Source organism: Psammomys obesus, unplaced genomic scaffold (assembly GCF_907164565.1).
Source record: "Psammomys obesus unplaced genomic scaffold, mPsaObe1.curated_primary_1811, whole genome shotgun sequence".
NCBI lineage: Eukaryota > Metazoa > Chordata > Mammalia > Rodentia > Muridae > Psammomys > Psammomys obesus.
Window position 1 is genome coordinate 22,148,045 of NW_026596040.1, and position 25,713 is coordinate 22,173,757.

The following is a 25,713-nucleotide window of genomic DNA, read 5'->3' on the forward strand; positions in this document are numbered from 1 at the left end:
TTCATCAAAACCAGATAATTTAATAAACTTTATTCTTGTTGGGGGGGGGGGGAGAACGAGAGGGAAAGCCACCTATCCCACCCTCTCAATAAATTAAATAGCACTCGGCCAATCCCGGGCCCTAAGCAAACCATGGGCACCTGAGCCAGTGCTGCTGTTTGCTTATGGCCCTATCTGCTTCCCCTTCACAGAAGGGAGTTTTCCTACTGCTTGCCAGCTATGTCACAACCATGGGCCACATCCCCTCTGTGGTGAGGGTCCGAAGGCCCAGACAGTGTAGGGTACAGTAGCAGTGGCCAGAGAAAGGAGGAAGGATTCTCTTCCCCCAAACCCTGGGCAGAGGAGAGTCCTGGAGAGAGCTATAACTGCCTGCTCCTTCCTCCTTAGCTTCCCCGAGTTGTGGGAACAAGAGCTGGAGGAAAAAAAAGAATGCACCCCTCCTTTAGGCAGAATGAAGGGTCCAAAGGGACCCCAAGAATGACTAAGCCAGCAAGGCCCCTAGTCAAAGGCAACAGGCTAGGAAGCCCATAGGACTGGAACCAGCGGCCCTCACATGGGACATTAGCCTAACAGCCTCCCCATCTGGTACAGGATCCCAGGTGGTGCTGTGGGCCTGGGCGACCAGCTCCCAGCCTTTTCCCTCAGCCTCCTCTCCTCAAAAACATGCCTCCTTCACATGCTCTCTCAGGTCCAGCAGAGGTTTCCCAGCACCTCCCCTGAGCCACAGAGGTTGAGGGCCCCACTGTGCTCATGAAATGGAAGCTCTTTGGTCAGTTCCAGCAATCAGAGGCCCTCCCTACAGGGGACTGCAGATTCCCTCAATAGGTCTGCCTTGGGCAAGGGCCGTATTATGGCTTGAGAGAGATGGTGCAGGCCCTGTGCATAACAACCTGGCTTATTCTGCCACTGAGGCCACCTCCTCTTCCTCTCCATCCTCTTGTGTCTCTGTCTTGATCTGAGCAACCCCAAGGCGATAGAGGGTATCACGAATGACTACCTCGCCAGGCTGGCAGCTCTGCACGATGTCATGGATCTGCCGGTTGACAATTTCTCGGCTGGTGAGGAAGTCCATGAGGCGGTTGTAGAGGTAATAGTGGGTAGCATTGTCAAAGGCAATAGGCCGCTGGCGGATGCTGCTGAGTTTGCTGTCTGGGATGGAGGCATAGGGTGCCAGCTCAGGGCACAAAGATAAGGAATGGTGGCCAGCACTAGGGTCACTGGGATCGGGCTTTGTGTTTGTATGGACAATACGCCGTGTGGCAGTCTTGGTGACTGGATGCTGCACAGAATTTTCAGCTTCTGTCACATCCACAGAATAATGCTGGTCCAAGAGTTCAGGGCAGGACACACTCTGCAAGAAGAGAAGAGAAGTGCTCTGTAAGAGGGAAAGACAGAGAAAGAACCTTGTGGGAGAAAACAGGAGCGGTCCAGCCCTGGTTAAATCGCACAGCCCTTTCATACTATCTCCTATGCTCCCAATTCTTCATGTGAGAATGAGAATAGGAAATTTGTCATCCCAGCACAGACGCTGACTGCTTCAGGAGCTGTCATCGTTGTACTTGGCCAATGCAGGTACCACAGGAATGGGAGGAAGTGGATCTGAGGGGCATGTCACCTTTTTGGGTCTCTACCACAAGTTTTCAGAGCCCAAGAGTCCCAAGGAATAAGGAGAATAATGTCTGCTCCAAAGCCAGCCCAAAGCCTTTACCTCCCATAATGTACCTGGTGGTCATTTCCCTTATGACACTTCTCTTCTTTCCTAGTACCCAATGCCTCCTCTAGTGAAGGCCAAAGGCAGGCCTGGCTGTGCACATGCCTTTAGTAGACACGACCTCCTGGTACAATGTACTAAGCAAACACAGGGACTTTGCCAAAGCTCTGCTGTGTGACCCTGACTAAACCCAGTTGCTGCTCTGGGTCTTATTTTTGCTTTTCTACTGGAAGCAGAGGGTTAGAGAAGATCAGTGCTGAGTACTGAACCCCAGACCCCACCTTCCTCAAGCAGCTTAAACAATAAAAAAATAGACTATTATTTAGTTTACAGTTCTGGATGCAAAAATGAGTGTTTTCTAGGCCCACTGTATCTGCGTCTCAATAGTCATGTCCTATAGCATGTAAGACTCAGGAATTAAGAGTGCTCTTCAAGGTGGCCAGGGTGTACACTGACTCCCAGAGGTGGCAACCTTCTGGCTTCTCTGTTTTCACACGATGCCTATGTTTGGAACACCCCAAGCACACTAACCAATACGCTTTGGTCTATACCATGGTCAGTTAGTAAAGTGTCTGCTGCAAATACTGGTGCATCAAGGTAAAGTACTGATGGAGAGGAAGGATGCTAGCGATAGTTCCCAGGCAGGCTCCCCTACATCAATCGCGTGTGCGTGGGATTTATTCCAGTTCTTAGGAGGTGACTCACCACAATTGGCTCTGTAGGGCTAGAGAAACAGCCCTGGTTTTTCCCCCACATCTGGTTAGTCAGCTCTGGGTAGCAGAGGTCAGCACATAGGGCCACTGGTGTGGCCATATCTACCACATAGACAGGTGGCCAGTGGCGGGAAGAGGCAAGCAGATCCACGTGGTCACGGGCACTTTCACCTCGAACAAGATACTTGGAACCGCAGACCACCTGTGGGAGATGAAGGGTACAGGGCAGAGTTGAGGAGCCAGCCGGCAGGCTGCTGGAATAGGACCTCACTTACTCCTTCCACGGAAGATCAGCCTCGAGACTGAAGCAGGGGTATGACATTTGGTTGCTCTCCTCCTCCTTTCAAAAAAGAATTAGTACTGTGCATGCAGGCTTGGGTACGCCATAGCACACACACAGAAGTCGGGAGATGACTTTTCAGGAGTTCTGTTTGCTCCTTCCACAGTGGATTCTGGGATTGAGCCCAGGTTATTAGGTTTGCTTGGCAAGAGCCTTTAGCCACTGAGTCACTGCACCGACCTTCTTGTCCTACTTACATCCCTAAAGGAAGTTACCAGCTCATCCTTGTCCTGAGAACATCTAGGACTTAGGTTAGGCAGAAAGGTCCCTCAGAACATCTCTAAACCCTACTCCATTCCTATCACTCTACACCCATCCTAGCAATGTGAACACAAGGCTTAGGGCTTCTTCCCACTAGATTTCAATGGGCTGCCCCAAAACAGCCTTTGCTGTGACCTAGTAAGTACCTCTACCAACACTCTCCACTTACCTCACTTCTGGACAGATCTGAGTACACTGGAGAACTCTGCCTTCGCACCGCTGATCTGTCACTCCCACATGAAATGTTCCCCATTACAGCCCCAAGACAGCACTAGAATCCCTGTACTGTCCCCTGCTTCTCAGAAGGTGATGATGGGCACATAGCAACATACCCTGAGTGGGTGCTGATCTGCCAGAGTAAGCTTCAAATCCCTCCCCCAAACCCCAGATTTGTTCCAGTGACTAGCTACCTCATCCTTCTTTTACAGCCCGCTCAGCCTGACTCTCAAATCACTGTAAACTGGGAGTCTATTGACAATGCCCATTTGGTACTGGTTTTTCCATTCTGATACTTTCCTCAGTCAGTTCTGCCATCGATTACACAACCAATCCCATAGCTTTGCATCTGGAGTGATTTCACCAGCCCATTTCCCATTCAACATCTATTCTGACCAGCTTCAGAATGAAGTCGAAGGAGCCACTCCTCCTCTGGCTCTCCCGTGGGCTCTTCCTTTGTCCCCAGGTCTTGGCCTTCTCTGGCTACTAGAGACTGCAGGTCCAACCCCACTTTCTACCTCAGTTCTTTGCCTGGTTCCTCCAGAACTAGCATCACAAGCTGTGGTAACGTTCCTTCTCCACAATAATGGGGGTCAACTAGAGAAGAACAGCATCTCTGTCATTACCCTTGTACACTTATGCAACTCAGGGCCAGCATGCAGTACGGTGTTTAATACATACACTGAGTTACCCTCTCAGCAGCCTCTCCAAGGCCCCAGATGGCAGTGATTCCTTAGGTTGCAGAGAGAGATCAGTTCTAGACCCAAAGGGACCAATCAGATTCTATGTGAGCAGCTCAACACTGACAGACGCATCCAGTGCTGTTACTTTCTCACCTGATGGGGGCACACTTTGTAGATTTTCCCCCCTGTGAAGTGAGTTGGGGGCGGTCTAGCTCTGGCTCCATTCTGTACAGATTCATAGAGTGCCAATAAGGAGAAGCAGAGCTGATCCTGGAGAGGAGGAAAAGATTAAGGCTCAGGCACAAATGCTAAGGTACCCAATATAAAATGTCCCTCCAAACCAAGCCTCACCAGCCCTGTCCACTAGGTGCAGGTAAACATGAGGCTCCAAAGGAAGCTGCCAGACCTGTGCCTTGTCTTTTCTTATTTGTTTTGTTTTAAGTCAGAGAGACCTTCAAAGAGGAGTTACCATTTGAATCTGAGTTTGAAGGAAGCATATTGTCAGTAGCACAGAAAGCAAGGTATGAATAAAAGCCGATCACAGCATACAGTCTGCGTTTACAGCAGTATTTTTATAAGCCTGAACCCAGTCCTTGTGTGACGTATACTTGAAAAGGGCCTTGTGAATTTTCAGCTGTTTTGATTTTGTAAATGAGGTTAACAAATTTAAAATGTGACTTAGCATCATACAGAGCAAGAAGAGCCAGATTAAAAACCCGAGTCTAGGTCAAGGCCTCACATACGCCACTATCTGTCTGGTTTTTTTTTTTTTTTTGTTTGTTTTTGTTTCCTGACCTCTAGAATCCTCTGTCATAGAGGGTTTATGCCCTGTACAGAAGAGAGAGTAGTTGGCTTGTTCCCAAAGCTCCACAGTCTCCACAGCTGCTCCCAACACTCACCCTGGAGTCTTCTGGGCTAAAGGGGATGCCGCACTGCTCCAGAAGGTACTGTAGCTCCTCTCCATCATAGGAGCTGAGTTCCTCGAGCTTGCAAGTGCCTTCCTGCAGCAACCTCACCAAGGCACTGCCATTTCCTGAAACACATAACAGTGCTGATGGGAGGCGCTGCTGACAGCACCCGGCACCATGACATCCTCATGCTAGAGACTGAGAACAAGAGGTGAGGCATGCAGGGTGGCAGGCAAGGCGCAAAAGTCAATGCTGCACACAGGTATGTGTGTGCTTTGCTGATGCCTGAAGGCTCTCAGGACTAGACCATGCTCCTGAAACACCGACATTCGATAACAGAAACAGTCATTACCAAGACCCCTAGAACAGTTCATCTTTTAACCCACACATTTTGTCTTAAGAACCAAGAGCACAGATGTTTCAGGTGCTCGTAGCAACAAGAGGAACAGGAGCTATTACTTTAAATTTATTTTTACTTATCTGTGGGTGCATGCCTGAATGTATGCACACCATGTACATGCCTGGAGCCTATGGAGGTCAGAACAAGGAATCAGATCTCTTGGAACTGGAGTCACAGTGATGATGAGCCACACGTGCATGATGGGCACTCAGCCTGGCTCCTTTGCAAGAGCAACAAGTGGTTTTGGTTTTTCAAGACAGGGTTTCTCTGTGTAGCCTTGGCTGTCCTGGACTTACTTTGTAGACCAGGCTGGCCCTGAACTCACAGGGATCCCTTGCCTCTGCCTTCCTGAGTGCTGGGATTAAAGCCGTGTGTTACCATGCCCAGCTGCAACAAGGGTTCTTAACCACTGAGCCACAGGCAATAGCTGTCATTTTAAAAATGCTCTCCACATACTATACTCCTCACCAAGCTTAAAAGGGGCAGAGCTCAGAGGTAAAGTAGCTGAAGTGAGGGTAAGCCTCACTACTTATGTTAAGAAACAATGCTTACAGCCAGTTTATCACACAGAGCGCTGATGAAATTAATACTTCATTCCAAGCTTTTAAAAATTAAAACAGAATATAAGGTGTTTTCTACTTCTATAGGAAAATTTCCGTTTTGTACAATTTTCTAACTATAGATGTGACATTTGCCAGAGTGTAGGTATCATTTTAGGTCATAATGTAAAAAGCATTTCTTTCTTTCTTTTTTGGAGACAGGGTTTATTATGCAGTCCTGGCTGGCTGGCATTGAAGTCTCAGAGATTCACCTGCCTCTGCCTCCCAAGTGCTGGAGGTATGTCCAGCCACAGCTCTATTTTTAGACACAGTCCTTGAGATGGGCCTGGCATTCTCTACCACTGCTCTGCCTTGCCATGACCAATGTTTCAGACTTCTGACTGAGCCATTCTCATAATACCAAACAGCCACCAAATGGTCTTACCAGGTGCTGGCTGCACATCCAGGTTTTTGTCTTTCTCAGTGTTGACGACCACAGCTCCTCTCATGAGCGGTGGGAAGAAGGGAGCAATAACAGAGGCATCGAACTTGGTGATGGGGATGCTGGCAGGGAACGCAACCTGCTCAATCACTTCTGTCTCCATTGTGGTCCAAAAGTCCTCTACGTTCACCTCACTGGAGCCCAAGAATTCAGGCCAGGTAAACTAAAATGTGGTCAAGATTTTAAAAGGCAAAGAAAAAAAAACAAAACAAAGATGAAAATAGGCTAAAGTGTGCAAGCTACAGACTAGCAACAACAGTGTGCACTTTATTACACACCAGAAAATCAAAGCTCTGCGAGGCCAAGAATCTGACAGGCATACACTGCCAGGAGAGCCCTGAATTTGATAATTTAATAACCAAGCCACCCTTTCTTCCTCTCACACTACAGTACTCTCCCAGACCAAATAATAATAGCCCCTTGCTTCTACAGCTCCGTTCATGTCATGTTCTGTGGTTAAAAGCATTTGTTGTTCTTCCAGGACCCAAGATTGGTTCCCAGCACCAACACAAGGGAGCACCTTCTGCCTAGAATGCTCCTCCCCAAAGCTACATGATCTTCAGATGTCTACTCAAATGCCACTGTATCAGACCTTTCCTGACTACCCTCTGTAAAAAGAGGGACCCTTTCTCACACACATCTCTATCCTACTCATCTTCCTCAAAGCAGCAAATAAACACTGAATGGAGATGGAAGTTTGGGGGTTCATTTTTAGACTTTCTAAGAAGCCTAAAAAGTATACATAAGGGCTAGCAGTGTAGTTCAGCTGCAGAGCATATGGCTAAACACGTCACAGTTCCTGGTCCAATTCTCAGTGAAGGGAACCAACAAGAACTGGGAGTGTAATTCTCCTGGTAGTGTGTTTGCCTAGCATTCACAGGCTCTGGATTCCATCTCCAGCATCATAAAAAGGAAAACAAATAAGTCCTGTTTTTTTTTTGATGTTTCTCAAATGAAATACTGGACGACAGGAGGAAAAAGCCACTGGCCTCACCTAGACTTCCAGGCCTCACCTGGAGCCATCTATCCTTGGGAACAGCATGCAGGAGGGAAGCTGCCCAAGTGACAGGACAGTTTTAAAAATGGCTGTGGTGGCTGAGAGGGACTTACCTCCACACTCTTCAGTGCTAGCACATTCTCTTCATTCCTCTGAGCCATTTCCACTTTGGGGGCCACACCACAGATCCCACAGATCATGTCATTGTAGTCACGAACAGTGAGACACTCAAAAGCCCAGTAGCCATTGCACAACAGCTCCTGCAGCTGGCTCAGCTCCTCTGAGGTCAGTGTCTTCTCTGGAAGGACAGCAAGAGGTCAAGAAAAACAACAACAACAAAAAGCACTCGGATCAGCCAGTAGCCAGCAAGGACAGCAATCTCCATGTGTTCTGGTGGCAACCCAGTGACTCAGAGGACAGCTACCCTGAACTAATGTTTCCTAGGAACTAGATGGTGGCAATGAGAGCTTTGAATACACTACCTAGACCAATTCTTGTTTGATTTTAACTGTTTATGCATAGGAGCTATTCCTGTCTTCTTTTATGACTAAAACAAAACAAAACAAAACCCCAGAATGAGTTGTTCAAAATCATACTGCCTCCAAGTGGCAGAGCCACGCCTCAAACATAAGCCTATATGGCTATTTCATCTACCCCTCCTAAGACAAAGCACAGAACTGGAGCTTGTAGAAAGAGGATGGGTAAAAACATGCAGAAGAAAAGCAATGGCCAAACAATTTCTAGGTAGGAAAGAATGTGGTCCCCACGACTGGGTCTCCACAGGTCTTGGAAGTGGTAGACATCTAGGAGCTCTGTACTTAGAGTGAGTCTGCCGAACGGGCTACAAAGCCACATATGACCAAAGGATATGATTCTAAAAGTCACTTGTGACTTCTTGCTACAGGCCCCTGGATGCATGAAAACGTTTTGCAGAGTCAGTGTGGCATTTATACAATTCTGAACGAAGAATATCTTACAAGGAAGTCAGGGATAGCTCCTTTGACTCACTCCAAATGACTCGACTGAAGCCTACCACTGACAATACCTAGAGTACTCAGGACTAGACTGGAAAAGAGGGCAAGACCTTTACCTGTTTGTTCCTGCACAGACTTCAGCACAACACCAACACACCTTCTGGGGTCCTCTCCCAGCTTAATCTGGTTCCGTATTGCAAAAAGTAAGTCCAGGCTGACTAGCAACTTATTTCCCACATTAAAGAGACCTGCAGGTTAACACAGGCAAAAGGATCACTGTAGTTATCAACAGTGCAAACAAACTTAATGTCTACTACAATACAGTCACAAAACAGAACAATGCATTTTAAAAGAGAGAACTAGACCCACTGTTCTGATCTGACATTGTCTACGAGCACACACTGAATGAAATACTATGTATAAGCAGGGCACAGTAGGGCACACATATAATCCCAGCAATCAGGGACGCAGAGGCAGGCAGATCTCTGTGATTTCAAGGCCAGCCCAGTCTACAAATCGAGTCCAGGACAGCCAAGGCCACACAGAGAAACCTATCTAGAAAGACAGACAAACAGACAGAAAGAAAGATAGACTATGTATAGCACAGTTTTGCTTTATCCTAGTTAAAAAAAAAAAAAAAAAAAAAACAAACCAACAAAAAACAAACATATCTCTAGCTCCAGCTTACTCTTCCCAGCTTTCACACAACCACACTGTGGATGCCAGGGCACCCCTTAGTGCAGGGACGTGGCAGGCCTAACACAGGCTGTCAGGTCACCTGGGGATAAAAACTCAGGCGAATGTAAATGCAGTCAAGTCCAGTCAAAATAGTGTTTTGTTTTTTCCTTTCTCATTTATATACAGCACAATGTGCAAATGTGACAAAAGCAAATGAAACACATGCTCCTGGGAAACACATGCTCCTGGGAAAGAAGGCCACTGGTGGGAGAGGCCCTTTTTAGGTATGACAGTAAAGGCTGAAAACATAGTATCAAAGTGCGAGCCATCCAAACAAACAAACAAACAAACAAACACACACACACAACCCCCAAAACAAAACCAACCAAAAAAATAAAACTCTGATGTCCCCCAAATCACCACCCACAAAAAGACAACAAACCCAGAGAAAACTCACAAAAAGCCAAGAAAAATGGCAACATTTACAAATATAATTCACAACAGAATAATTAATCCTCTCCTATTCCTCCTAGGGTCATGTAAAAGATCTCTACCCTCTTGATTAATTAAAGACATATGACAAATCAATAATGTAGCAGCTTTTATCTGTCTAATCAGCAAACGTTAGGAAAGCAGCCCCCAAAGTTCCCCGAGCTGGTAACTGGGTTTGGGTACATGGCATATTAAGTCAACAGATAAACTCAAGAGTTCTACCAACAACAAACAGCTGGATCCAACTATCTGTACAGCACTTAAAACAAACCAAACCAAACAAATTTAGATGTCAGTCTAACAAAATACACCCAGGATCTGTGTGCTATAAAAAGGATGAAATTCCTAATGATAAAGTATTTAATAGCAAAAAAGTCTCCAAACCAGATTAAAACAAAAATGTAAAAAATGAAAATGAAAAAAAAAGTAAAGACTATATTTGGATTGGAAGACTCAATATTTTTAAACAATATTCCTCAAATTGGCCTATAAATTCAATAAAATTTCCACAACATTTCTAGTGGGACTATAGTGATAAACAGACTAGCTAAAAGAACTCATGAAGAACAAGGTTGGAGGCCTCATGCTGCCTAAAAGGAGTTATTCTGAGGTTTCAGTGGTAAAGCAGTATGTACTGGGGCCCAGCATGGTAGTATGTGCCCTTAATCTAAGCCAAGAAAGACAGAGCGCAGTGAGTTCAAGGCCAACTTGTTCTAAATAGCAAATTCTATGACAGCTAAGGCTACATTGAGAGTCTGTCTCAAGAAACAAAAAGAGAAAACACCAACAAAAAGAAGACAGTGTTATACGAGCAAAAGAAAAACAATGGAACAATCCAGCGCCTAGGGCAGTCTCGTGTGCACAGGCCAAGTGATATTCAGTAATGGAACAGTGGCAAACCAAAGGAGAAAGGATTGTCCATCTTACAAACTCTGGTGCAAAAACTGGACAAGTGAACCTTATACCTGAACCTTATACTTATATATTATAAGTTAAGTAAAGGGGCTGGAGAGATGGCTCTGTGGTTAAGAGCACTGTCTGCTCTTCCTGAGGTCCTGAGTTCAATTCCCAGCAACCACATGGTGGCTCACAACCATCTATACTGGGATCTGATAGCCTCTTCTGGTATTAAGGTGTATATGTAGGTAGAGCACTCATATATATTAAAATAAAATAGATCTTAAAAAACAAGTTATGTAAAGAGGCTGGACAGATGGCTCAGCTGTTAGGAGCATTTACTGCCCTCGCAGAGGACCAGGGTTTAGTTCCCAGCACCCATGCTGTAACTCACAACTGCCTACAACTTCAGTTTCAGGGGATCCAGTGCTCTCTTCTGGTCCCTGCTGGCACCATGTAGAGCACAATACACTCATGCAGGCACTCCTATATAGACACACACCCACACCCACAGGGCATAAATATCAATACATCTTTTTATAGTTAAACAGACGAATCACAGGAGCTGGAAGACAGGTCAGTCAGTAAAGTGATTCCCAGTTCTAGGCTCAATCCCTAGAACCTATGTGAAAACAAATCAATAATGGTGTCACACATCTGTTAGCCCAGAGGTTTGCCATCCACCCATCCTAGCCCACATAACACACCTCAGGCTAGAAAGACGTTAAGGACTGGGAAGATGTCTCAGTGGGTAAAGTAAAGGCCATGCAAGTGTAAGGACCTGAGTCCTCACACCCAGGTCAAGGCAGCATGGCAGTGCACTGTAGGCTCAGCACTCCTACAAGGAGATGGGAGGCAGAGACAACAGAATTCTGGGCCACCCACCCTGTCCTACACAGCAGCCGAAAAGAAACTGTCTCAAACAAGGTATGAAATGAGAACTGACACACAAGGTTGTCTTCTCATCTCCACATGTGCACCATGGCACACACAAATAGGCAGAGAAAGGGAGAGGAAAAAAAAAAAACCCCCAAAAAAAAAAAATACCTCCACCACTGGTCACTGGGAAACTATAATGTAGTACCACTGCACGCACCAAGCAGGATGGCTAAACACAACACCATGTGCTGGCGTACACTGACGACAGGAATACAAAAGCAGAAAGGCACTCTGGAAAATGGTTTGGCAGTTACTTATAAAACTAAACATATACTTACCACCTGGGCCATCACATATTTACTTAGAAGAAACGAAAATATATGCTCACTTACAATCCTGTTAACAAACGTTTGTAGCAACTCTACTTGTAATTGCTAAAATCTGGTATCATCCTTTAGCAGGTGAATGGACAGACTAGTAAGCACATCAACAGACGAGAAAAATGAGTCAGTGATAAACAGACACGTACTGATTCACAATAAAACCCGGGAACCAGGTTTAGAGGATTACGTACTATTGCTGTATCTATACAATGTTCTTGAGTGGAGGACACTACAAAAGTGAGACTTAAATGGCTATCAAATGAGGTGAGTTCAACTATAAGGGACAAGAGGCTTGAGTGTTTCATGATTCGGTGCACTTGTCAGAATATACAATAATAACAACGACAAAGTCTACTCAGTGTAAATTTCTTTCTTTTTATTTTTATAGACAGGGTATATATGTGGCTATGGGTGTCCTGGAACTCACTATACAGACCAGGCTGGCCCTGAACTCAGAGATTTACCTACTCTTGCCTCCCAAGTCCTGGGTACTCTATGTGAATTTGAACAGAATGTTAATTTAAAAATACATAATCCTGAGCACTAGCCTATATAGAGTACAGCAGAAAAAAAAAATGAGAAATTCAGCTCTGGATAAGAACACAAAATAATAAAAGCACTAACTGGCAATACAAGACTTAACAGGTATTCAAAATAAGGCAACATAAGGTTCTAGAGACAAAGAATAAATGTGTTTTAATCCTCAGCACTAATCCTACATGTCAATTCAGGATTCAGACTAACAATGATTGATGCATGGGTTTTGTTATTGTTTGTGTTGTTTTTGTTTTTTGTATTTTTTTTTTTTTTTTTTTGAGGTTCACAGACAATTTTATTTGTGCATTTAAAGAAAAACCCTAGGGCAGGATGTAGAAGAAAAAAAGAAGCCACGCCTCTAAGTTAAGCACACATGAAGGTCAGCCAACTACAAGGCAGAAAAGCTTCAGGAAAAGAGTAAGGAAGCCCCAAGTACCATAGAAAGCAAGCTTAGAAAAGAGGAAAAAAAGAAAAGCTGTCTATAGTTTAATAGTGATGAATAAAGGGGAGGGTAAAATACAGCAATTCTAGTGTTAAGAATTTGTCCATAAGAAATAAAGACACACATAATTATTTAATTATAAGCAACACTGTAAAACAGCACCAGCCACCCTTTTTCAACAGGTTGTTTCTCTACTTGCTGGCAGAGGAAGATGCCGACGACATACTGCTAAATTAAGACAGCGCGTTCCACAACGTCCACCATGCTCTACTCTCTTCAAAGAAAAACTAGACTGTTAACAGGCTTCTCTAACTCCAGCCAGCCTGCAGAAAATGAACACGCTGAAGAACAGAGAGTGATTTTTCTCAAGCAGGATCATTGTCGGCTTTTTTAACTCCGTACTTAGAGTAGCTTTTTTTCTACAATGAAGATCTGGGTTTGTTTTGGGACAGGGTCTCACTCACTATATAAAGACTAGAACTCACCATGCAGACGAGGCTGATCTCAAACTTACTGAGTTCCACCTGTCTGACTTCTGAGTACTGGTGGGATTAAAAGTGCACTGAGAGCTGTTAATTTATTTTATTTTTTTGGGTTTTCAAGACAGGTTTCTCTGTAGCCCTGTCTGTCCTGGAACTTACTCTGTAGACCAGGTTGGCTTCGAACTCAGAGATCCGCCTGCTTCTGACTTTCCAGTGCTGGTATTAAAGGTGTGCACCATTACCAATTGGGGAGAGCTGTTACTTTTAAACTAACTTGGTCATAGCACCTGAGTTAACTGATGATGGTGAAGAGGCAGCCAGGACAAAGATGGCTTCTTCAGGAGCTCCTAAGGTAGGTGCAGTGTACAAAGGAGCAAAGCTCAGACCAGTAAGGTGGCTCCCCAGCCTGTTCTGGGTGCTTGAGGACAGAGGAAGTTAGCGCCTACCTGTGTAGATGTCCATGAAGCTGTGCAGGGCCAAACAATGAGGGTTCAGACACATCTTCACTTGGGCAGTCACCACCTGCAGCCGGTTAGCTGTCAGGAGCCAGCATTCCTGCGGCCCGGCCAGAGAGCTAGTACCCAGAACAGAAACGAGGAGGGAAATCAGCTTCTTTATGCTGGCCACAGGCTGTGGCCAGAACCAAAACTCTACACTCTAACACAACCAGCAAAAGAGGGTGCTGGAGCTTTGTTTCCAAGATTTTCTAGGTGAATGTCTCCATTTCATTGAGATCTAGGCTCTGAAACTGTACCTACAAGATAATCTAATTCTCAAGTTATAACATGATGTTAAGCGATCCCACCGAAACTCAAGCAAATGTTATATTGGGCATACCAGATGTAATCTAAAGCCTAGGCTGGTGCTAATAAGCTTCAGGCATCTCTAAAATCGACTGCTAATTAAAAAAATGTATGTAAAAAATATTTATTATCTTACGCGGTATGTTTTGCCTGCATGTATGTATGTGCACCACACGTGTGCTGTCTGGTGCCTATGAAGGGCAGAAAAGGACAGATTCCTTGGAACCAAAGTTACAGATAGTCATGAGTTGCCATATGGATGCCGGGAATTGAACCCAGGTCCTTTACAAGAGCAAAAATTGCCCTTACTCTCTGAGCAACTCTCCAGCAGTCCCTGATTGCTAATGATTTTACTATTGGCAATTGAGAAGGTGAAGGGAAGAAAGCAGAATCTCCCTAGGTATAACTGTCGACCTGTCTGAAGAAAGAGGCAATGAGAGCCAAGTGGACGGGGCAGCCAGGGGCAGGGCAAGGGGGTGCTTACTTTTGTCCCCCCTTGAATAATGGGCTGCTACAGAGAAGGCACTGCGTGGATGGAGACTCATAATAATTCGACCAAGAGGTCTGCTCGATGGTGACTGTCTCCTCACTCACGTTGGACAGGATAAGTCGAGAGCTGTTTAGTTCATGAATCAAAGCGAAGACCTCAGCCAGCTCTGACTCATTCTCGGGAATCTGCAGGACTTTGCGCAGCAGCTGCAGTGTGGACTGACGCTGGATCTCCCTCTGGGTAGTGTTCAGGGGTTCTGTGGTACTTGGCACATCTGGGTGTGGTGAGCTCGCCTCCTGAGAGAGTGGGTAGAGAGACAGCCTCAGGCCAAAAGTCATCCGTGTGCGAAGAGCAGGGGGGTGGGCCGATGACGGGATGGGGAAAGAAGTTCCTATCAATTAAGTTCTGCTAGTAACTCCTCATGCTGCTAAAGCTCTGTGGGACTCGGTTTTCCTATCAATAAAACGCATCTCTTGATAATGGAGTGAACTGTTAACTCCCACTCATCGGGAGGATAACAGACCAGGCATTCGGTTCTGGACATGACACTACTGGCTATACATGTGGGAACCTGAAGCAGTTTGATTTTTCTGAAACTTGGTATCTTCATCTGTGAAACAAGCGACAAAATAACAAGAACTTTCAGGATGCTTGAGAAGAGATGGTAGAGATGAGGACAATTCTCTAGAAGCTCCACCCCCACCCAAGCGTCTGAGTTCCCTCCCTCTGCTCACTTCTGCCAGGCACAGGAAACTGTGACACTGCTGGTACTGCAATGTGCAGGTGGCACTTACCTAAGGCCTACCAGGACTGCAGACTGTCAGAGATGGACAGCAGCCTGACACTTACCTTCCAGAGGGGCAGGTAAGCCCAGAGAGATAGTGAATTGAATAAGGAAATTCTGTTACCTCACCTCATCGCTGGCTATCCTGGAACTCATTTTGCAGACCATACTAGCCTAACACTCCAGAGATCCACCTGCCTGTCTCCCTAATGCAGAATTAAAGGTGTGGCCTACCATGTCAGGCTTTTCCTTCTTTAAGCTTCCTGTTGCCAGGAATTGGTCACAGCAATGAGAAGTAAAACTAATACAGTCACTTCTATCTCACTGGTGAGTACAGGCACCAGCTTGCCTGTTTATTCTCCAAACCAGCAAGAGGCCTGGGTCACAGTCCTCTGCAGAAGCTAACTGCAGAATAACAAGAGGGTGTTTTCTTTACTAAGAACAGCTTCTGTCTCCCTGACTGTAACTGTACGGTTTCAGTTCTTTATCTTTCTCCTGCACTAGACTGTAAGAGCCTCAGGGAAGGGGCCAGGTGATGGTTACCTCTGAACACCTGGCTCATACAGCACATGACACATGCTTGACTAGTGCATGAAGGGCTGCAAAAGAGTGAGTACCATCACAACAGGCTGTCCCTGAAGGTCACGTATTCCCTGATTCTCTGCTGTGACAACAATGAACCACACTGTCCCTTTGGAACCAGGGATGAGAACAGAAAGGACTGAAGGCCACTTCAGCCAACAGGTGTTACAGTTTTAATTATAAGAATTGCAAAGTGCAAAGAGAACCCCTGCCACTCAGGGGTTCCAAAGGCTACACACAAACGCCCTAGTTTCTAACCAGTTTTATTTTTCTGAACTAGTATTGAGACTCTAGGATAAGGTGTGGAGGACACATCAGTGCCTGCCTAGAAGAGATTATGTTCTGCAGGGAGTTGAGTGAAGCAGGCCACACAGGGCACAGGCAGCACTATGAGAAGAGGAGTGGATGCGTGCTCGCAGGATCCAGGAGGAGAAAGTCACTTCAGTGGAGGGTATGTGGTAGAGCAGGAGCCCCAGAGGAAGGCTAGGACCCCCTCTCCCATGGCAGGGCTTTACAGTAGACTGTTTGAAGCTCCAGGAGCCCTACCATTGGACTCCTGGTCCTCTGAGCAAAATGCTGATATTTAGTTTAGCTCACCTCCCTCCTCTGTTTCACTAACAGGAACTAAAGCTCAAATGCTAAGCTTCCAGCTCAGGACCACCACCAGCCAGGCTTCTCAGTTCCCAATCCTAATGCAATCTCATCTCAAAATTAGTTCCTTGTTGAGAAAGGGCAGTGACCCTGAATATACCTCAGGCTGGAGACAGACTTGGAGACCAATTACCAGTAAAGGCTCCCCTCCACATGCAGCGAGAACTTGAGGCCTAAAGCAGTTTCCCCATCTTTAGTCCTGTCTACTCCCAAATTGTAAGTCTCCCTTTTCTTTTCATTTCAAATACATACATACAAACACATATATTTATATATATTTAAATCTGTTCACTTTTATGTGCATGGGTGTTTTGCAAGAGTAAATGTCTCTGCATACCATGCAGTGACTGCAGAGGCCTTCTGAAACTGGACCTGGAGTTACAGCTGTCATGTGGGTGCTAGGACTTAGGTTCTCTCTCTGCAAGAGCACTCAGTGCTCCTAACCTCCAAGCTGTCTCGCTAATCCCCAAGTCCACTTTTTCAAATAACCTCCCTCTAGGCCTCTCCCTGGCTGGCAGACTCTAGGTGGAACGGTCCCAACAGTTTTTCCTATCTGAGCCCTGCCACCCTACAACACCTTCTCTAGCCAATGGAATAAATACTCTTTACTTTCAATGCTGGTTATGGGCTGGGACTGTATCTTCATCAATAGCTCTTGCTTGGCCTTGGGAAGGCTCTTGGTTTGATTTTCACAATGGTAAACAAAACAAAACCCAAAATCTAAGATGCTTGTTTTTGAGCATGCCTTCCTTGGTTATCAATTCCTGTACTCCTTAGACAACTTAGACCATACTTCATCTTTAATTCTTAACAAGTGTATGATTCCCTCATTCCCCCTCACTTGTTTTGGGGCTAGCAGTGACTATTTATAAAAGAAATGAATTAACTTTCAGGTCTCAGATAGGCTTCTGTAGTAGTTTGAATGAGAATGGCCCCAAAGACTGTATTTGAATGCTTGTTTGGCAGCTGGGAGAACTGTCTGGGAAGGACTAGGAGGTGTGGCTTTGTTGAGATGTGTCACTGGGGGTGGGCTTTGAGGTTTCAAAAGCTCACACCACTCCCAGTTAACTGTGTCTGCCTTGAGGTTGTTCTCTTAACATGAATGCTTCCAGCTGCTTGTCCAGTGCATGCTACCATGTTTCCACCATGATGGTTATGGACCAACCATCTGAAAATGTAAACAAGCCCCAACTAAATGCTTTTTTAAATAAGATGCCTTGTGGTGGTGCTCTGTCACAGCTATAGAACAGTAAGTAAGACAGCCTCTCATTCTCATCTATATAAGGCTTGCTGTGGCATTCTTTTCAGTGATTGATCTCTTGGTTCTCAGTGATTCCCCAATGTTCACGTATTAGATAATCCCCAAGGTCATATATTAATGGAACTTGAAAGGGTTTGGTTAAATTACAAAGTCTTTACAAATGGATGTTGGGGGTTGGTCTGATGCTAATTTTGATGCTAATGCTGGCCCTCAAGATCTGGTTACTGCCGAATATACCTATCCTTGTTGTGTAAACCTGCCTAAGACATTCCTGATTGGTTGATTAGAAGGCTTAAAACCTGGGCAGGGCAGAATGGGGTAGGCGTGGCTAAGGTTCCCAGGCTTTGGGGACAGGAGAACCATAAGAAGACAGGAGGAACCACATGGACTAGGAGGAAGGACTCTGAGGATGGCGTAGATGAATATGACCCAGATGAAGGATAAGCAAGTACTTATAGAATTATGGATGGGAGATAGGCCAACTAGGAATGGTTAAGGTGGATGGGACTGGATGGAGCCTGGGAAGTAGATGGTGAGGTTACTGACATAGCATAGGTAGAAATATCTGCTCAGCCCAAGGTAAATAGGCAATTATAAAATCTAACAGGTTTCTGTGTCTTATTAATTGTGACAGTTGGTTACATAATACTACCGTGATAATCATAGGGCCAATAATAAACAATACACAGCCCAACACCCATTTAATTTACAACAATAAATGGATTAATCCATGATGGATCTGTATATCCAAGTTACGTTGCAGTGCCTCTGTTATGAATTGAGTGCTCTGGCTCCTTGTTCTGTCTTATGTGCCCTCTACCATGTTACAATACAGAGAAGGGCTCCATCAGACACTAAGCAGATCCCAACCAGCACCATGTTCTTGACTTCTCAGTCTGCAGAACTGTAAGTACATAATCCACCTCTGTATTCAATTATCCAGTCTAGGATATTTTATTGCAGAAGCAGAAAATGGATTAGGACATTGACCAACCCATACTTTGGCACTGAGGACAAGGTCCAGAGAGAAGGTTCTTTGTCAACTTCAGAACCTACAACCTGGTCTGGATCCTGACGACAACCCCTAATCATGCATTACAATCCAAAAAACAATTCAAGTCTAAGGAAGTGTCCGGGGAAGGAACTCACGATGGCCTTCGGAGTTTTCTCAGTCCTGTCTTTGGCAAGGTTAAAACCACAGCTGGGACAAATCCGAGGTTTGTGTCGGTTAGTGTAGACATAGCTACAAGAGGGATTTTTGCACTTTCCTCGTCCTCTCGATGTAGCAAGGCCCAAATCCTAAAAAAAAGTGTATGTTTAAATTACAAAAATTAGGTTAATCTTGAACAGAATTAAAAAACCAGGATGACCAGATATTAGTTTAAAATAAGTGAAATTCAAATCAGCTTTAACGATTCTTGAGGCAAGATCCATTTTCTATGGGTATCCTCTTTCACTTCCCGTAAAGAATGCAAGGCTAGTTCATCTGTATCGAACAAATGAGTGAGTTGACTTCAAGGTTCAGAAGTTCAAGAACCTGGGTATGTGGTGCACACCTGTAGTCCAGCACTTGCCAAGGGAGGGGAGAGGAGCAGGAGTCCAAGGCTGGCCTCAATAACTCCACAGCGAGTCCAATGCCAGCCTGAGCTACATAAGACCCTGCCTCAAAAACAGGAAGGGCCAGAAGGCTCAGCAGTGAAAGACTTGCTGTGGAAGCAAAATACCAGAGTTCAGGGCCCCAGAACCCAAATAAATGCCAGGAGTGAGGTAGCTCACCTGTAATCCCAGCAATGGAAGGCAGAGATGGGGTTTCTCAGAGCAAGCTGGCCAGCAAGTGTTTGACTAAAAACCTACCTCAAGTAGAATAAGGCAAAGGGCAATCGAGAAAAAGTCTTGACATTAACCTTGGGGCACTTTTGCATGCACATGTACACAAACATGTATACCATGCTTTCTCTCTCTCTCTCTCTCTCTCTCTCTCTCTCTCTCTCTCTCACACACACACACACACACACACACTTTGAAACTGGATAGGCTAGGGCTACAAAGTGAGTTCAAGGTCAGCCTCAAAAACTTAGTGAGACCCTGTATATAATTTGTATAATATAATATGTTTTTTTCGGGTAGATATAAAGCATGGGCCAGGACATTTTTTAAAGAGTAGTCAGAGATCAGAGTCCAGTCTAAAGTTGGTATGTTACCCTAGAAAGTAGCTGGAGAGATTGGAGATGGCTCTGCAGTTAAGCGCGCTGGTGGATTCACCCAGCAACTATCATTTGTATCAATGGTGGGTATTCAGCATCAGTCACTCATGTCTAGCCCAGATGTACTCACTCTCTGCTACTGCTCCTGGCTCCCCAACCTCCTACGAAGCTTCAACCACAGAAATCAAAACAACTTGCCATCAGCAGGGTGCACACTTACCAGCGTGACAGTGCAGCTGTATTTATATGGAGGAAACATATCAGGCTTGACCTCTACAATTTTCATCTGAGGTGTCCTGCTGCTTGGGTAATTTGATAGCTGTGGATCAGAACAACCAGTTAGTGCTGGTTCTACACTTTAGGCAACATCCTAACTCCTGGGTCTAAAATAAGTTGAAATAATTCCTGGGCAAACTACAGGAGACAATGCTCCCAATGGACCCTCACGAATGTCCACTGGCAGTTACCAGCTCACCAAAGACTGAAAGTCATATTTAAGTCTATGGTTGCCACAATTCTCTGTGTAGCTTTGAACTATACATCAGATTTACAACTGCTTTGGAGCAATAAGATCTTTAATTGCTTTACATATAAATACACAATTGAATATTGTTAGCACAGAAGCAAGTCTAAAGTCTATCAGCTTCATGGAATTGTCATGGAATAAAAGGAGGATTACTATTTTTCCCTTTCCCAAGATCTACACATATTCTATAAGAAATGCACATATAATGAAAAGATATAGCATTCTAAATCAAAATTACTCTATAAACAGTGAATTTAAGTTGTTATTTGGTTTAAGAGACAACTTAAGAGACAAAAGAGCTGTGACTTTTAAAACTGAACAAAGTTGCTGAGCAAAAGGAACTCTTTACAAAAACTGTTCAAGTGACAAGACACACACGGAACTAGAATGCCACTGGACTTCTCTCTACCCAAGATCACACACACAACAACAGCTTGTTAATACATCTGGGCATCAGATAGAACAGCTGTCCAGTTACAAGCTAGTTAATGCCGTCAGGGCAAACTCAGAGCAGTCAAAGAGAAACTGATCCAGCAAAAAGCATAGCAAGGAAGACAGCAAATGGACTTTCCTACTCCAACCTAGATTGTGACAGTTTTTGAGTTCTGGGCCACAAACCATTGAGCGGTCACTGTGAACAAGAATGGGAACTGTCATAGACAGTGCAGAGAAGTGCTCACCTGTACTAACCTTCTCACAATATATAATGATATGTATAATATAAAATATTTTATAACATAAATATATTTATAAAACAGAAAACATACTTGTTACTGAAGACCACAGCAACACCTGGAAAATGTTGGCTTAGGGGATTAAAAAACTACTCTAGATACATACGGGAGAAAAAGCTAAGCACAGTGGCACATGCTTATAATTCCAATACCTGGGAGGTTGGGGCAGAAGAACCACACGTTTAAGGCCAGCCTGGATTATATAGCAAAATCCTATCTTAGAAAACAAAAACAAGCAAATGTTCTTAAGTATTATAAAATATGGGAAACTTTATTATCACCAAACTAAAAGTTACAGGCCACAAACTAATAAAGACTAAAAATCACACTTACAGTTTATAGAAATTATATTAAGAACACATTTATGAGAGAGAGAGAGCTCAGCTGTTAAGAGCACTGACTGCTATCGCAGAGGATCTAGGTTCAATTCCCCGCATTCACATGGAAGTTCCCGTTGTAACTCCAGTGTCTTCTGGCCTCCACCCACAAAAGGCACCCATGTGGTGCATGGACACTTGCAGGCAAAACACCCATAAACATAAAAAAAAAACAACAACAGCACCCCCCCCCTTTTTTAAAGAAAAAGACTTAACACTGAAATTCAGCCTACTAGATTTTCAAGTTGGTTCTAAGGTGAGGGTCATGACAGAATTTATTTTCTTCTTTCTTTATCTAAAAATTTCTGTACTTTTCTTCCCTATTTTTTTCATTTATTCTTTGATAATTTCATAATAACAGAATGTCTCATTCACTCCCCACTACCATTTCTACTTTCTTCCTTTTTTTTTTTTTTTTTTTTTTTTTTGAGACAGGCTCTTGCTATGTACCCAACTGGCTCTAAGTCACTATGTAGTTCTGGATAGCCTTGAGCTTTCAACCCTCCTACCTCAGGCTGCGAAGTCCTGGGATTACTGTGTGCCACATGTGCAGCTGAATTTTCTGTAATAACCGGGCATCTCTTTTAAAAGGAAGCTAAACAGCCGTAAAAATCAAAGCAACATCATGATCCTAGATTAGATCCTATATGGAATGGGGAACATGCGTAGGTAAAAGACGAAACTGGAATATGAAGTCTAACACAGAACACTAACATTTAGCAAAAGAACAGCCTTAAGAATCCTTAAGAAATATACAAGGAAGCATTACGGAATAAGCTATGTGCACAGAGACAGCAAATGGGGCACATATAATTAAAACTTGTTATTAATTACATTTTGGGATGGGGGCTGGATATATGGCTCAGTGGTTAAGAGCATGTGCTGCTCCTAATGAGGACACAGTTGGGTTTCAAAGACCCCACATGAGGCAGCTTACAACTGCCGGTAAGCCTCTGGCTTCCTAGAGCACCCCCACTCGTACAAACCTACATATACATAAATGATAGTCTTTAAAAATTACACCTATTTATCTTGTGTGCACACGGCAGGAGCATGCATGGAGAGGCTGGAGAACAACATTCAGGAGATGGTGCCCTCCTTCTATCATGTGGGTCCTGGGGACTGAATTCAAGTCTTCAGGTTTAATAGCAAGTGCCTTTACCTGCAGAGCGAGCTTGCTGGCACTGGATCACATGTTAATTGGTGATTCTGGGTAAAGATTTTATAGCTGCTCATTACATTGCTTTTATTTTTGTCTATTTTAAAACATATAGGTTATCTAAAGAAAAGTCTTAAAAGCACGCATTCACTTTATAAAATGAGATTTCAATTCTTATTAATATGCTCCTGGAGGCCTATCACTGTAGAAACTGGTGTCTGCCTTTTGCCTATGCCCTAAGACGCTGAAACATTAAACACACTGAGCAGAGGTCCACACAGCGGTCCTCTTGGGATTGGTCTTACCTTTACTTCACCAGTGCTAGGCGGCTGTTGGATGGGTTGACCCAGCTGTTTCAGCGTGCTTGGCTTCAGCCCACAAGTCCCCACAGAGGGAGTCTTATCTGAGAGAACCACAAGGCAACCTGGTGACTTAAAGCCATTCTACTTCCCCAGCTCTCTCCTTCCCCACCACCATTCCTGGCTCCTTACCATCAGACAGCCCCTCCTCCCAGGTCTGAACTAGCTCTTACCCAGGGGGAAAGCCTGTCTGGCCCTGGGAAGCCCCATGCTGCTGCCCCGTCCAACACTCGTTGGGGCTGGCAGTATGGCTCTCATAGGTCTTGCAGCAGCCAGTAAGGAGGGCTTGCCTCGTGCTCTGCCTTTAAGCTCTGGGGCTTTGGGTCCAGTGGTGAAGAGGTCAACTCTAGAGGAGGAAAAAATAACCATGAAGGAAAGCTGGAAAGCTTGGACAAATGAAAGCAACCACAGTGTGATACTCCACATGCTTTTTTAGAGGTTATTACAATGATTAAGTCAGCAGCTTTAGACAAATTGAATTTAAATTTAGACTTTAAAATCTGCAGGGCTCTAGACAAGTAATTTCATCCCTTTTAACCTAAAATTTTTAAACATAAAATGGGGAAGTAAGTATCTATAGAAGTAATCACAAAGACACAATTAAACAAGTGCTGCAGTGTACCTCTATAATCCTTTAAGGAAGATCAGGGGTTCAAGTCATCCTCAGCTACACAGTGAGTACAGGGCTAGGTAAGGCTATATAAAACTGCCTCAAAAAGACCAAATAAATAAATAGATAGATAGATAGATAGATAGATAGATAGATAGATAAATGAATGAATGAATGATATAGAAGTATAGAACAGTATATAAAAGCAACAGGCATTAAAGTTACAATCAAATTGGCCTCTATTAAAACAAGTGCTACTTGAAGTCTACCAAGCTCCCACATGAGGGCAGCAGACACTCTGGCTAATAAACCTTGCCTATTCTTAATCTTTGCAGTGCCAGTGTGAATCTCAAGGGCTGAATCATGGATGGCCTCAATAATCAGCTCATAAAGTAACTTATGTCCCAAATACCAGTCAAAAGCTCACAGCTTTAGGCTTTAGTATACTAAACTTTCTCCAAAGCATATTATTTTAAGGGAAATAGAGCGGGTGGACTTAGAAATATACCCACTATGTTAGTATTTGAATAGAAAAGTGGGAAAGGGGGCTGAAGTGATTCAGTGATTAAGAGCATTTGCTGCTTTTGCAGAGGACTCAGGTTCTATCCTCAGCACCCACATGGTGGCTCACAACTGTCAGTAAATCCAGTTCCAAAGACATGATACACTCTTCTGATATCCCTGGGTACCAGGTACACATGGTTCACAGACATACATGCAGGCAAAACACCCATGCACATAAGAATAGAAAAGTAGTAAATACATACAACATATACCTGTTTGTGCTTAAAAATATATTTATCTCTTATACTTTTAAAACTTGAGCTATGTGAACATTATTTCCTAGTCATTCAACAAAAACTTACAAATCACAATAGAAACCAAATGCAGAACTAGTGATATTTCACAGAGGCCAATTCCCCTGGGAGGCTGTCCTGTGTACTGTGGGGTATTTAGTAGTCCTTCCCCGCTTAGATACTAGCAGTAAACCTCTCCCCAGGTGTGACGACCGATACCTCCCAACAATGCCAAAACATCCCCTGTGGGCAAAGCTGTTCCAGCTGAGAACTACTGTTACAAGAGCATGGCAGGTTCTGGGACACTAACGCAGAAGCCAGTTAAGCCTCTAAAAAGGCAAGAAGGAGAAAAAGCCCACAGGTACGGCCTTCCTATTTGTAAGGTACAGCCTGAATGCTTCACAAGCAATCTCCCTTAGTCTTCATAATCACATTCTTTCCAACTCAAGGTTTTTCAGAACCAGTCAAAAGACACTGAGTGACTATGCCAAAGGTCAAACAGAAGCCAGAGCCAGCAAGGACCAAACTGAGTCTTACCAACAGCTGAATACTCTTTGCATAAGGTGTCAAGATAAGTCCCCTCCTTCTAATCCCATGTTCAGGATTAGTAACACGTCTTTTTTTGGTTTTGTTTTGTTGTTTTTGTTTTTAGAACTCTACCCACAACCTGTACCAACAAGATCCTAACTACTGTTTCACGAAGACTGACAAGAAAATATGTGCAAGGAATGTAACAGCATGTATGGATGTTAGAATGTAAGGTGAAAGGTAAATCATGTCATGTCTCTAGGCCACAGTTTTAGAATCTCTGCTGCCTCACTCGGGACTACTATAAGGATATTTGACAAAGCAAACACGGGGCTCTTGCTTTGCTGCTGTTCTATAAACACAGCCCCAATGATATATAATGACAATGACATACCCTGGAGATTTTTTATGGGCTGAGAGTGAACTGGAGGTGCTGGTCCCGTCTGCTGATGGTGGCAGGTCTGGTCCAGGACTGTCATTCTCAGTTGTCCCCAGGGAGACTTCAGCCTGTATACCACTCTTGACAATCGACGTCTTAGTTACTGATGTACCATGATTCCCAGGAACTTCCTTGACCAAAACATGAGCATCGGAGACAATCACTTCCTCCCATTCATTGTCCTCACCCACTTCTCTTGGAGGAGCTACATTTAAGAGCTGGCTTACAGCTTCTGAGTTCTCCAGAGTCAGTTTTGAGGCATTTTCCTTAGAGGGGTTTTGCTCAGTGATGACAGGCTGCTGACTTCTTTTAATCACAGAACCTTTAGAGGAGACACCCGAAGCCAATTCCACTTTGACTTTGGCTGGCTTTTCC

At 44.3% G+C, this 25,713-nt stretch overlaps 1 protein-coding gene across 3 annotated transcripts in view; it reads right to left on the bottom strand.

Moving 5' to 3' along the window:
- Positions 1–25,713, bottom strand: part of Hmgxb3 (HMG-box containing 3) — a 46,404-nt gene continuing 20,691 nt past the window's right edge. The window contains exons 7-21 of one of the 3 annotated variants that reach the window (XM_055622553.1): positions 25,566–25,712; positions 25,294–25,469; positions 23,138–23,310; positions 22,911–23,008; positions 20,030–20,128; positions 18,755–18,904; positions 14,322–14,623; positions 13,481–13,608; positions 8,361–8,492; positions 7,384–7,568; positions 6,217–6,436; positions 4,824–4,957; positions 4,078–4,194; positions 2,417–2,626; positions 1–1,351 (exon numbers count right to left, since the gene is read on the bottom strand). In XM_055622553.1, the coding sequence (XP_055478528.1) occupies positions 896–1,351; positions 2,417–2,626; positions 4,078–4,194; positions 4,824–4,957; positions 6,217–6,436; positions 7,384–7,568; positions 8,361–8,492; positions 13,481–13,608; positions 14,322–14,623; positions 18,755–18,904; positions 20,030–20,128; positions 22,911–23,008; positions 23,138–23,310; positions 25,294–25,469; positions 25,566–25,712 (2,727 nt within the window). In that variant the 3' untranslated portion in view covers positions 1–895. Of the gene's footprint in view, positions 1,352–2,416; positions 2,627–4,077; positions 4,195–4,823; positions 4,958–6,216; positions 6,437–7,383; positions 7,569–8,360; positions 8,493–13,480; positions 13,609–14,321; positions 14,624–18,754; positions 18,905–20,029; positions 20,129–22,910; positions 23,009–23,137; positions 23,311–25,293; position 25,713 lie in introns of all 3 variants that reach the window. The other 2 variants (XM_055622554.1, XM_055622552.1) reach the window with 2 other exon arrangements.